The sequence below is a fragment of the Phlebotomus papatasi genome, chromosome 1, assembly GCF_024763615.1.
Source record: "Phlebotomus papatasi isolate M1 chromosome 1, Ppap_2.1, whole genome shotgun sequence".
Lineage (NCBI taxonomy): Eukaryota > Metazoa > Arthropoda > Insecta > Diptera > Psychodidae > Phlebotomus > Phlebotomus papatasi.
The window spans coordinates 49376567-49389377 of record NC_077222.1 but is presented as its reverse complement, the minus strand read 5'-3'; the positions used below and the strand labels follow the sequence as shown (position 1 = coordinate 49389377).

Sequence of the window (12811 nt, the reverse complement as noted above, 5' to 3'; positions counted from 1 at the left end):
AAGCATGTTTAGTTGGAAATACTGCTTGATAATTCACCCTCTGCCAAGCCAAAAACGACAAGAGAAGAAAAATGCGCGTTCACTGATTCCCTGGCCCTAGTATACCATGGGCAATATCTCCATCTGCCCTCCAGCATTAATATCTCGCTATTTCTTCACTCCTTGTTTCACGTCACGGGCACGCATTTTATCCCACCCAAATATCCTCTCCACCAAATTGACGACAAATCCACTTTGACTATTTAGAGGACACTTTCTAATACATCCCTCTGTTTTGCTTTCCAAACGACCAAAGAACAGCTCAAAAGGATCTATATTCTGCAAACAATTCCTCAATAAGATAGTATCATATGGGAGTTTGGTAAGCAAAAAGTCCACAAATTTAAGGTGGATTACGGGGCTCATATTAGGTGAGATTCTTAACAATCTCACCTACTATAATCCTAACAAAATTTCATGTCGTCCGATCGACCTCAAACTTGGCCAAAATGTGTTTCGCCACTTCCTGATCACGAATATATATGTGGCTATTTTACGTTCCCGGCCGGCCGGCCGGCTGGCCGGCCGGCCGCTCTTTGGAGCTTAATAGCTCCTAAACTAAAAAAGATATCGACTTGCGGTTTTCGGCAAAGGTTATATATCGGGTGAAAATTGCAACTTGGTGCATAGACCCCCCACCCCCCACCCCTCCTTCCGCCATTTTGAAGACCCCCCTTTTTTTGTTTTCTCAATAGCTCCGCCCCTATGGCATTCAGCGGTCTCAAATTTTAGTATGTTATAGCTGGGCCTTAGAGCTTTCCATCAATACCAAACTTAAGGTCTCCCGACCCCCCTGACCCAAGCTATAAGGGTCCAAAAAAAATTTCTTAAAATGGTCATAACTCCGGTTCTAATTGTCAGAATTTAAAAAGTGAGGGCTTTTTGGAAAGCTCTCGTGAAATGCCACTTCCCCTTCTAACATCGCAAGTTCATAAAACCACCGCTAGGGGCGCTTTTTTTAAAAAGAAAATTTTTAAATCTTAAAAGTTAAATAACTCAAAAATTCCATTGTGCATCGGGCTGAAAATTTAGTATGTTGTAGCCGTTGATTATACCTATCAAACAAAAAAAACCTTAAGACAATCTAAAACCCCTGACCCGAGCTATAAGGGGTCAAAGTTCGAACATTGACCGGCCTCTATCTCCGGTTCTAATTAACATAGCGACCTAAATTTTACCTTTTTGGTTTCGTCTCGATGAGCACTTTCAGATGGAAGTTCAAAAAGTCACCACAAGTGGCGCTGTGATAGCGTCAAAATTCATCGAAATTCAAAGTCATTTTTCTCAAAAACGGCATTGTGCAAGTTAATGAAATTTTAGTATGTTGTAGTCCAGTCTAGGACGTTTCCAAAATGGTGCGTATGCGCGCTGTGGTTAAAACAGAACCGGAGATATAAGGGGTCAAAGTTCACAAAATTCAAAAAATCATATCTCCGGTTCTATGTGACCGATTTTGATGAGTGAGGGCTTAAACGAAAGATCTCACCAAATGCTACAACTTTCTAGAATATTTGAACTTCGTGGGACCAACACCAGGGGCGCCACAGTCGAAAAACCAATTTCAATATCACATAACCTCAATTATCTCGACTGTCGCTGAACCGATTTTGATGATTACTTTGACATAATTGTAGAGGACATTTGTCTCTACATTTCGTCCATACATCATTTTCCGGTCAGACTACGCTATCACTCCGATTTTGCCGTTTAAGTGTGAAAAAAATGATTTTTCCCATAAAAACGCTTTGAAATCACTCAGATGCCAATTTGACTGCCTCTACTCCACCAAGACACTTAAAATAGGGTTTTAAATGGAAAGTCCCACAAAATACAACAATTCTTTGAAATAGTTGAAGCTCAACAAATGACTACTTGGGGCACTCTGGATGAAAAAACGAGTTAAGAAACAAACAACCTCGCTTATCTTGGCTTCTGAGTAATCGATGAGATCATGTTCTATGGGAAAATTATAGAGAACATTCTGGTCTACATTTCACCCATATATCACTTTTCTGCCAGTTCATCCAAATCCTTGATATTTTGGTTTAAATACAAAATTTGCATAATTTCACGAATTTGATTCAAGATGACTGAATGGCGTCTCCCAACTTCAGCTCTAAATCGAATTTGCATGCACTCCGAGCTAGCTCACGTTAAGAATCTCACCTACATAAGCCGGTTAGGATTATCTGTCCCTTTTTCTTCAATGAAGTGTATACACACCCTTGGAATAAATCTCGCAACATAAACCCTTTGGGCAAATTGCTTCAAGAAATTCCTCCTTTCTCTACATGGGATGTCTTTTACAAGCTCAAGGGGATTGTGCATTTTACAGGAAATGCATAGAACTGCGATGCAAATGAAGGGATGATTTATTTCCTCGAAAGTAAGTCCTATCTCTATAGTAATAAAAGAAAAATCATGTGCATGGTAAAACAATTTAGAGGAGTAAGGAGGAATTTTTTTCGTTTTTACACGTTTCAAATTTACTCAGATGATATTTTATAGGAAATCAAAGGCTTAAACTTTAGATCTTAAAAAACTTAAATAATCCTGGCAAAAAGTAAATATTCGTCATGGAAAATTTATGAATCAGTTAACACTTCATGCACAGCTTAAGCGGTCTTCAGATCTGAGGTTTATCTTAAATTCTTCACATTCTAAATAAGTGAAAATTTAGGATTATTAAAACAATTGGTTTTTACCAGTTTAAAAGTTAATTAGGGATCGAACTTAAATAGTTCGCTTGAAGATCACTTTATATTCACATTTCTGAGCATTTTCTTTTTAAATATTTATATATTTTATGGAACAACGGTGCACAAATCAATTTTTTAACGAAAATTCTGATCTACTGATCCAAAATATTTAGGACGCTAGAGTACATCAGTAAATCAGCATTTTTTTATTAGAGGGGAAACATATATAAATATATTCAATAAAAAAAATATAGGGGGAGGTGGGGCTACTTCGAGATGTGGGGTTACATTGTTATATGGTTTTACGCATATTTCTAAAGAAAACTAGTTTTTAAGATAATGGATTTTGTATAGACAAAACAATTGTGGATCTAAATATAATAATTGCAAGGACCAGCTTCCTTTAGAAATAGACGAAAAATCGGATAACACTGTAGCCCCACAGCTCAAAGTAGCCCCACCTCTCCCTACTACAAATACTACGATAATCTGTAAGGTGTAAGGATTTAGTCAATACGTTAGCTTTAATCGAAGGAAAGAATATTTTCTAACATTTAAAATAAATAAATATAGGGGGAGGTGGGGCTACTTTGAGCTATGAGGCTAGTTTGTTATACGACTTTTTTTGTATATTTCTAATGGAAATTGGTTTTTTAACATGATGTAATTTGAATAGATAGAAAAATTGTGAATCTAAATAAAATAATCGTAAGAACCAGATTCATTTCAAAATAGGCGAAAAAGTCGTGTAACAATCTAGCCCCACAACTCAAAGTAGCCCCATCTTCCCCTATATTCAAAAAGTGTATTTAAAAAACAAATATTCAGAATTTAAGGATAAATTAAATTTTTTAGATTTCTCACCTCCCAAATTCGAACGATTTTTTCAAATCTAACGAAATTTATGTTAGATTAAATTGTACTTTAAATCAAATTCCCGTACTTTCTCACAAGTCTTAGTGATAATATAATTCCTTTTCATTTTATACGATCATAAGGTATGAAAACATACAGGAAGAAGGACATAAATATGATTTTCATTCATCCAGAATACGAATTTTTAACATAACCCCACAATTGACACTTTGAATCCAAACGTCCTTCGAATTTTAGAGACTCTACTCTATGTTTGACCGACCATACAATAAATTACAAGTCCAAAATAGAAAAAGTGAAAAATTTGGTAAATATTAGAAACCCAAAAAGAATTTTAAATTCGAAAACTTTTTAATAAATTGATGAAGACAAAGGGGTTGAAAAAATAGTTTTCTCGCTTGAAAAGATTTCATGGTATAATCATTAAGAATTTAAGAAAAATACGAGTATTTCTGCCTAAAAATGTAATCTACGTAATGTTAACGGATCATAAAAAAGACTAAATTTACTATAAATCACACTTATTCTTAGAAAACCTATATAAGAACTAAGATAATGTTAGAATAAAATTTCGTTTTATTCTTTGCAAATACCATTATTTTACCAGACAATAATTTTAGGATTATGAGGGCTGCAAAAACTGATAAGAAACAGATTAGGGGGGAAGTGGGGTGCCTTTGAATTAGGGCACCTTTGCAAACGGCCCTTTTTTCACATTTTTAAATGGAACTAGGACTTATAGTAATTGGTGTCGAGCTAAGCCATAGTAAGGTCCGGTTTTATTTAAAAATAAAAAAAGCCCAATTTCAAACGTGCCCCAATTTAAAGGTACCCCACTTCCCCTTAAGTTTTTATTTTCACAAGTAAAAAGGATATGAAGTAGTTAGGTACTTTTAGAGTCTGCTGTTGAAAAGTGTATCAAATTTTAATCAAATGGAAAGTTAATGAATTTTAAAGTGTTATAACTTTTATAATAATATAAGCCACCAAATGGAGCAATAAAGTTTAGGGGGAAGTGGGGCACCTTTAAATTGGGGCAGTTTTGAATTTGGTTTTTTTTCTCCTATTTTTAAATGGAACTAGACCTTACCGTGATATAAATTAGCTCCACAAATCAATTGTGAATTTAAATTACACTATTCCATTTAAAAATAGAAGAAAAAAGCCCAATTTCAAAGCTGGCCCAATTCAATGGTGCCCCACCTCCCCCTACTCAAATTTACAACCATATTTTATTTAGGAAAACTTTCTTAGATTTTGACTGTTTAGCGAAAAAGCTACTGGAAAATTAAATGGGTTTATAAGGTACATGATAAGGAATTCCCAAAGCTTTTAACTAAAAGTTATAAAAATAAAAATTTAACCATTTCTCTGCAATTTTTACTTTAACTCAATATTTTTTTTTTAAACCGAACCACATCCAATTACAATCTTTTCAACTCATCCTCTTCTAATTCATTCTCAGATTAATTGGCTTTCGGATAAAATTGATAAGGAGTTGCCCTTCGTAAATCCTTTCGCTTTTTTATGATTCTCTCCTAAATCCTTCATTACACGATATAAATCTCCTGTGATTAATCACCCCAAGATCCAGGTAAACCACTAGAGGTACAACCACCTCTGAGAGAGAAGTGTGAAGACACAGGTCCAACAAATCCCAGCTTTATCGCTGTTTTTGTTGCACCAGTAAATTTATGAATAGACGACAACACGAAGGGGAAGAAAGTCATAGAGCCGTGTAAGAAGCTCACAAAGGGCGCAAGGAGAATCCCAAAGAAATGTAAATAATAAAATGAGGGGTTAACGTACAAGGCACAAGAAATTGTGAGTCAATGAGCAACCTTGCGAAAGGAATTTTTGTTAAGGAAGGGTTCAGTTTGAGGGTAAGACAAGTGGAAAGGAAGGTTGTTTGACCTTGGAAGACGAGGAAATTTCTTGAGGAGTTCTTTGACTCAAGACGTTCCAGCTGCTTCTTGTTATTCTGTATGTCCCTTTAAATTTGATAACGGCAACATGGAAACCGAAGGATTAAATTTTGAATGGCATATTCCTTCCTTGGTGAATCATTTCTAATTATTCCGTCCACAATTTAGCTCTGTGATGTAAGCCACGTGGCTCCATTGAAAGGCAAATGAATGAAAAAGTGTGCCAAAAATCCCCCTTTCGTATGGGTAATCCTTTCCTCTGCATCTGCCTGGGAGTAAAATCACAGATAGGAAAAATGTGTGTTGGGAAAATGTTTTCATCCAGTAAAATTCCCGTTCTATCGTAGCAATTTTAATAATATTCGCTGCATTTCTTCTGTGTAACTAACGAGGGTGAGTGAATGAGGAGGAAAAATCGATAAATCTAAACAGCATTAAATGTTCCCTGGGGTCACAAAAAAGAGCTATGAGGCCGAGGGTTTCACAATTTCAAATCGAAACCGGTGCGAGATCATGAAAGGGAGAGATCCCCGGGATTTGAGGCCAGCTGTCACTATTTCTCGCTGTTCCAGGTGCAATATGCACTTCACCCAGTGCACTTTAATTTATATGTGTGAGGGGATCGTCAGTAGACATTAGTGAACATACCGAAAAATTCATTGGTAAGCAAGTGGAAGCTATAGGATTCATGATTCTTTTGCTGTTCAAAATCAAAATATGGGTATGTCATTGACCTTGGTTCAGCAAGATATAAGTAAATGGAGATTATAATTTTTTTCTCTTCTCCATTTTTACATTAGACTTTTATATTTACATAAGCATTCAATTTACTTTACAATGTGTCCATCGCCATCTTAACATTGGTATAGACTTCCAGCACCAATTGCTCTCTGCAGTTAAACCCTCGTTAGCACTCAATTTGACACCATAGATGTCTTTAATATGCCACTGGTTCTACCTAATGGCCTCTAAATAACACACTAGAGAGATTTATGTCCAAATTGAAGAGTGTTTTCTACACAACCGTACACTGAGAGAAATCCGAAAAAGTTAAAATAACATTTCGGAAATGTTTATTTTACCCTGCAGTATTGATCCGAAATCGGTGTAAATATTATGCGTTTTAGGTGTATTAGGGGTTAAAGTTACCCTTTTTCATGTTAATTTTACCTTTAAAAAGGTGTAAAATTAACATTAAAAAATGTTGATGTATTTTTACACCTGAAAAGTGTTAAAGTTACGAGGAAAAAAGTTAATCGCATCCCCGTTTTTTCTCAGTGTAGGGAATTTGCTTCAATATGGACTTAAATTTCTCTAGTGTGTAGAGGTCATAAGACCGCTCCTATAATATGGAAAGACATATAGAGTCGAAGGAACACCTATTAGGAATTGGAACTTAAAGAACTTTTGTCATTATAAGATCTATTAGGCATCCTATTTTTCTACCATTTGGGATATGGAATTTGAATCCTTAAAAATGTATTTTAATCATTTTAGTGAAAAAACGTTTATAACTTGTGTCGCACTTTTCTGAGAGGAGTTTCGTAGCAGATTTAGCCAATGAGAGTCATTTCGTGAACGACCGTCACAAGGTGAAGAATCGAGCTAAAAAGAGCGTTTATGGGTCTAGGAGATCTGTAGTCGCCAAAAGACACTTTTGGAGAATTATCTTTGGGTCCATTAGTCCACATTTGCCTGACTATAAATTCAACACTTAAAAATCATGTGAATATAATTTATCTTGCATTTGAAGTGTAATAATATTAATAGTCCAAATATTTATTTACAAATGTATTTTAATTGGAGATTTAGAAAATTTTGGGTCGCAAAATTAAGAAAGAAATAATTTATTTTTATGAAAATAAGTACTAACAAATACTAAATACTAACAAATAATAAAAATGATACTAGAATATAACATCTCGGGCTTTTAACACCAATTAACTGTGACTGTGGCCAATATAAAGAAAACGAGTTTTCTGACTGTCTAAACATGTGAAGGTTATCTGAAGGTTAAGGTAGTGACCAAAAAATTTTTTGAGTTACCAGTTATCTATCGGAGTAATCAATAAAGAATTGCAATCTTACAAATTATTCAAATATATTTAGGTATATTTGTACGTTATATAGGGTCAAAGGAACACCTCTTGAGAAGGAAACACTTATTGGCAATTTCGTTAAAATAAAGAAAAAAACAAATAAGTATATAATATATACTTATTGATTAATATATACTTATTATATACTACTTTAGTGTGTGTGCCAATAAGTGTTTCCTTCTCAAGAGGTGTTCCTTTGACCCTATATAACGTACAAATATACCTAAATATATTTGAATAATTTGCAAGATTTACAAATTTATTGTTCTAAATTCTAAATCATACAATATAGGGTGCCAAGTGTCAAGTCAATAGGTCATGTTATGATTTCTTTAAGTAGTAATAGGTATTCTTTCAACCCTATTCCAAAAAAAAATTAAATTAAAGTTAGACTTCGTTATTAGGTTCGTAAAAATTGTACTTGACAAGAATTCTTGGTCTTCTACAATAATTTTTTCGCAATTGTGTGTGTATAAAAATAAAAAAAAGCAATTCATGATATTTTTCCATTTGTTTGTATATTTTTGTGTGTCTGGCAAAACTTTACAAAGAAGTGTTGTATTTTAAAAACGTTATCGAAAATATTACAGTGTGTATTCCTATATTTACAAACGAATATTTTTAGAAGAAAAAAATTATTTGTGATTGGTTTCGTTATAACTTTTAGATCGGGAGAATTTCATAAAGTCAAAATTCACATTCCTATCTTTCTTAAAAGTTTTGTATAGGTCTATCCCACTCTTTTGTACTCTTCTTCTTATTTTGAACATCACACCAAATTAAATTTAGTTCAGTCTAATTTGGAAGGGGAACTCAAACGGGTCAATTGATAGAGATCTCGCTCTATGATGCAAGTGTCCCGGGTTCGAATCGCCTTTAGGTCACCAGGAATTTTTCTGGCGTTAAAGGTGTTCGAAGGGTCTTAGACCTTGAGGTCTATTTTGAGCAAAATACAATGTTAGGAGATCCGATATAAAATTACCTATGTTTTTAAAAAATACCAAATCATCAATCAATAATTTTTTTTCTATCATTTGGTAAAAATAAATAAACAACAGATATAAGTTAGGATCTTACACATCACTAGCCGTGTTAATTGTACGTTCCCAGTCAGTCGGAATTCACCTACAAAATATTTTTTCCGTATATGAAGATTTACAAGGATTCTGTAAATTCGGACTTATGGTCACATTAAACAACAACAAAATAAGAGAGCATGAGGACTTAAAAACTGGTAATAGCTTAGACAGTATTTTGGTTAAACTGATAAGTAAAAATGAAAATTAGGATGTAGTAAAGAATTATTGGAAAAGAGGAAATTGCGAAGTTATGCCTCCAGTACACCTTTTATATCGGGCAAAATTAATTAAATCAAAATTCGTGTCTCTTTCTGCCTCGAAAGATTTGCATAAGTATATCCCACCCTTTTGTCTCGAAATTGGATTGGACTAAATTTAATTTTGTCGTGATGTTTAAAAATAGAAGAACGTTGCAAAAGAGTAGGATAGACTTATGCAAACAATTTGAGAACGAAGAGGATGTGAATTTCGATTTCATGAAATTTTCCTGATCTAGAAGTTGTGCCTATTTTAATTTTTTTTTAATTTTTAATTTAAAAAACTATTTTAATTTTTTACTGATCATTTTCAATCATTAACTGTCCAATTAATTTTTTATGGCTCTGGCACACGTTTTAGATCAGGAAAATATCACTAAGTCGAAATCCACTTTCTTAAAAGTTTTGCGTATGTCTATCCTATTCTTTCGCACTGTTCTTCTTCTTCTTTTAAACATCACACCAAATTTAAATTCAGTCCAATTTTGAGTTCGAACGAGAGAGATAGACTTATGCAAATCCTTTTACAGATCTAAAATTTGTGCCAAAGTGGCATTACCAACCAAATTTACTACACTCAGTCCTGGGATTATGCACATTTTCGGGACCGAAAAAACGCGCGAAATGGCATTACGCATCGAGAAAATTTGCATACCCGCAGGGGCTGTCTTTTGAATAAATCTGACGTAGAACGAATTTCGCGCGGAGTAAAAAGTACAAATAAAAAGATTCAACTGTTTAATAAAAAAGCGTTAACAAACAGTACTTTTTAGCCAGAGTTCTTCAATAAATGGTTAGAATATTTAAAAAATTTACTTTAATAAGAGAAACTAAAGTTTTATTCTGAAACAGTAGGAAAATGTTTTCAAATTTCCCGCGTCGCAAAATAATATACATTCAGGCGTATTTCAAAAATTATTGCATAAATTGACTCCCAAAAGTAGGCAAACTTGCATAATTGTATGTGCATAATTCCGTCAGGTGCATAATATTGAAGGACTTAATGCCGGGACTCAGTGTAATTTACTGATCAAAATGTTTTTTTGAAAACCAAAAAAAATTACAAGGTTGCATTAATAAGAATTCGCAGGACTCAATTACAATATCTGTGATTCTCTAAGATGACCACAATGAAACAGGGCATTTACTGCGAGGGATTGAAGAGGAAAAAAAGCGTGTTAGCGCAACTAGAAACACGCACCGTGAGCATGAATGAGATACAAGAATACCTTTGCGTACGAGAGCTACATTCATCATTTCGACCAGACTTTCGTCATCGAGGATTCACGGTGCATTTTGAGGGCCATCTCGCCCAAACTAATCCAGATGAACCCCTCTCCACTGAAAGTTCACAGATGGTGATAATTTTGTAATTCCACTGAGGAGAAAATGTAACTTTTTCTGCCTATTATCTGCCTAATTACATTAATTAAACACCCTCTGCGAGAATGCATTCCAATTGCCCAACACATGTTTCCTCCAGGATTTTCAGTAAATAAAAGAAATAAAAAATTGGAACCTTTCCGGAAATTCATTTTATTAGACTTTTTGCTTTTTTACTGCTCGAGGAGATCCATTGCCTTTCATCTTCTCAAGAATATCCGGCACATGCTTCAGTAGATCTTCTGCTGTTGCCTTGAATTCATCTTGAGCCCAGATTTCCCTAAGGGCATTCATCACATTCCCCATGGATTTCCCTGCTGGACATCCTTGGTCCCTCAACTGAATCCCACTCACTGGAAACTGCGGAATTTCCCAAGCTGCTAAAATCTTATACAAATCTCTCCTGTTGTGATAGATTAGAAGTTGCTCAATGAAGCTCCTCAAATCACTTTTCTTCCCTGTAGTCTGGAAGCACATCTTCTGGAAATGCCTATTAGACAGAATAGAATTCTTTTAGAATTAAGTGGAAAATCTTGCTTTTAAAGATAAAAAAAAACTAACAGAATCTCCTGAATGTTCCGGGTATTCTCTCGGTTCTGACTAATGTAAAAAATGAGATCACGCTCAAATGCTGACAATTTCAATCTCTCGTGCAATTTAATTGCATCCTCAGGTGTCCAGAGCAAAGATGAGAGGATGGTAGCAGCATTAGCGGGTTTATCGAAGTTCTTCTGGCCTTCACAGACTTTCTCAAATTCCTCCATATTGGGCACTTCAGGCAATCCAATATACCTCGCCATTCCACATTTCATCATGACCTTTACGAGTTCACTGCAGAATCTCCCCTGGAGAATCTTCTTGAGCTCCATCCAGATTCTCTCCCCGCTAATCCTCTCGAGTCCTCCGATGTTCTTCTCAATCGCTTTCAGAGTCTCTTCATCGTGATTATCTGGCTCAGTGGCTATTCTCCCGTAAAAGCGAAAATACCGTAGAATCCTTAGATAATCCTCTTGTATTCTCGTCTCAGGATTCCCCACAAAAGCAACTCTTCTCCGTTGAAGATCCTCATACCCGTAAAAGTAGTCGTAAATCGCTCCATTGTCCAAATCCATAAACATTGAATTTATCGTTAAATCTCGGCGATTGGCATCTAGTTGCCAGTCCGTCGTAAATTCCACTTCAGCATGCCTCCCATCCGTGGCAACATCAATCCTCAGGGTGGTCACCTCGAAGTTTGTGGCATTATTTATCCGGGGAGTGATTGTTCCATGCTTCTCGCCATTTGCATTGACCATTCGAACATCCTCCTGCGTAAACATCTCCTTCATCTGCGTAGGAGTAGCTGTTGTAGCCAGATCTATATCCGTGGGGATCTTCTTCATCAGCAAATCCCTACAAAGGCCCCCAAAAGACCCATGAAATTCTTATGAAACCCCAACGCAAATTGTGCAAACTAACCTCACAGGACCACCAGCCAAACGGATCTCATATTTGTATTTTCTGAATAAATCCAACAGATCCACCAAATCCTCCGTGAGGATTGCCTTGTATTCTTGACGATTCAGCTTTGTAACCACAGGATTTTCCCGTACTTTCACATTAAAATCCATTTTCCGGGGAACGAATTTGCTGAAGTTTCTAGACTGCAAAATCAAAACAATGAAGTTTGAAGGATAAATTTTAGGTTAATTTCAAAAGACGACTGAGACTTTCCTACTCACCAAGTTCAGAAGGATTCCTAGATTATTTCTGGATAGGGAGACAATGATCATATTAATGGGAAACACAATAAAAGAGGATTTTTAATCACTTGGAAAACATTCAGGAAATTTTCTTCTTCTTCTTTATTGTTTTTAGTGGTAAAAACACGAGTGGTGAATATCGACAGTAGCGACAAAAACTCTTCAAGCGGCGTACTCTCGAAGCTTCAACTATTTAAAAAGAGTGCTTTTAACGGTAATTATGAAAATTTGATTATATTGTAAATAAGAAATTTTAGAAATTTTAAATAAGAAATTATTAAAAGTAAAAGCTTTTAATAATACATAATAAGGTATACTTACTGAAATTAATTTTCCTTATTATTTTACTGATCAGAAAATAACGCTCTTATAAGTTCCTGCTCAGTTTTTTTAATTGATGTTAACGTGAAATACGAATATATTTAATAATTACTCCCTCCGTTCCGAAATAAGTCGTACGTTTGGGAAAAATTCTTGTTCCGAAATAAGTCGTACGTTTGGGAAAAATTGGGATTAAGGGAAAGTTTGCTGGTAAATGTTTTGTGTATCAACAATTATCTCTTGTAAAGAACTATTGCTAATGTCCAGTACTAAAATTGGGGTCCAGTCTTGATGGTATGTTGAGGAACGAATGTCTTAAAAATGTCTTATTTTTGGCGTTTTATTTTCAATCTAAAATAGGTGCAGAATGGTGAGAGATACAGACTTGGGA

The 12811-nt window shown here is 35.0% G+C and overlaps 1 protein-coding gene across 1 annotated transcript; it reads right to left on the bottom strand.

Moving 5' to 3' along the window:
* Positions 1–10486: 10486 nt before the first annotated feature.
* LOC129805261 (CCA tRNA nucleotidyltransferase 1, mitochondrial) lies at positions 10487–12234 on the bottom strand. Its single transcript, XM_055853046.1, has 4 exons — positions 12079–12234; positions 11816–12000; positions 10919–11749; positions 10487–10847 (listed from the first exon to the last, which is right to left on the bottom strand). Exons 1-4 carry the CDS (start codon positions 12127–12129, stop codon positions 10514–10516), a joined length of 1401 nt encoding a protein of 466 aa, XP_055709021.1. The 5' UTR covers positions 12130–12234; the 3' UTR covers positions 10487–10513.
* Between the last annotated feature and the right edge of the window lie 577 nt (positions 12235–12811).

Coding starts and splice junctions, on each gene's coding strand:
- LOC129805261 (XM_055853046.1), bottom strand. CDS start 12,129: ATGATCATTGTCTCCCTATCCAGAAATAATCTAGGAATCCTTCTGAAC. Junction 11,750..11,815: donor TTGGCTGGTGGTCCTGTGAG/GTTAGTTTGCAC, acceptor GGGCCTTTGTAG/GGATTTGCTGATGAAGAAGA. Junction 10,848..10,918: donor CGGAACATTCAGGAGATTCT/GTTAGTTTTTTT, acceptor TCTGTCTAATAG/GCATTTCCAGAAGATGTGCT.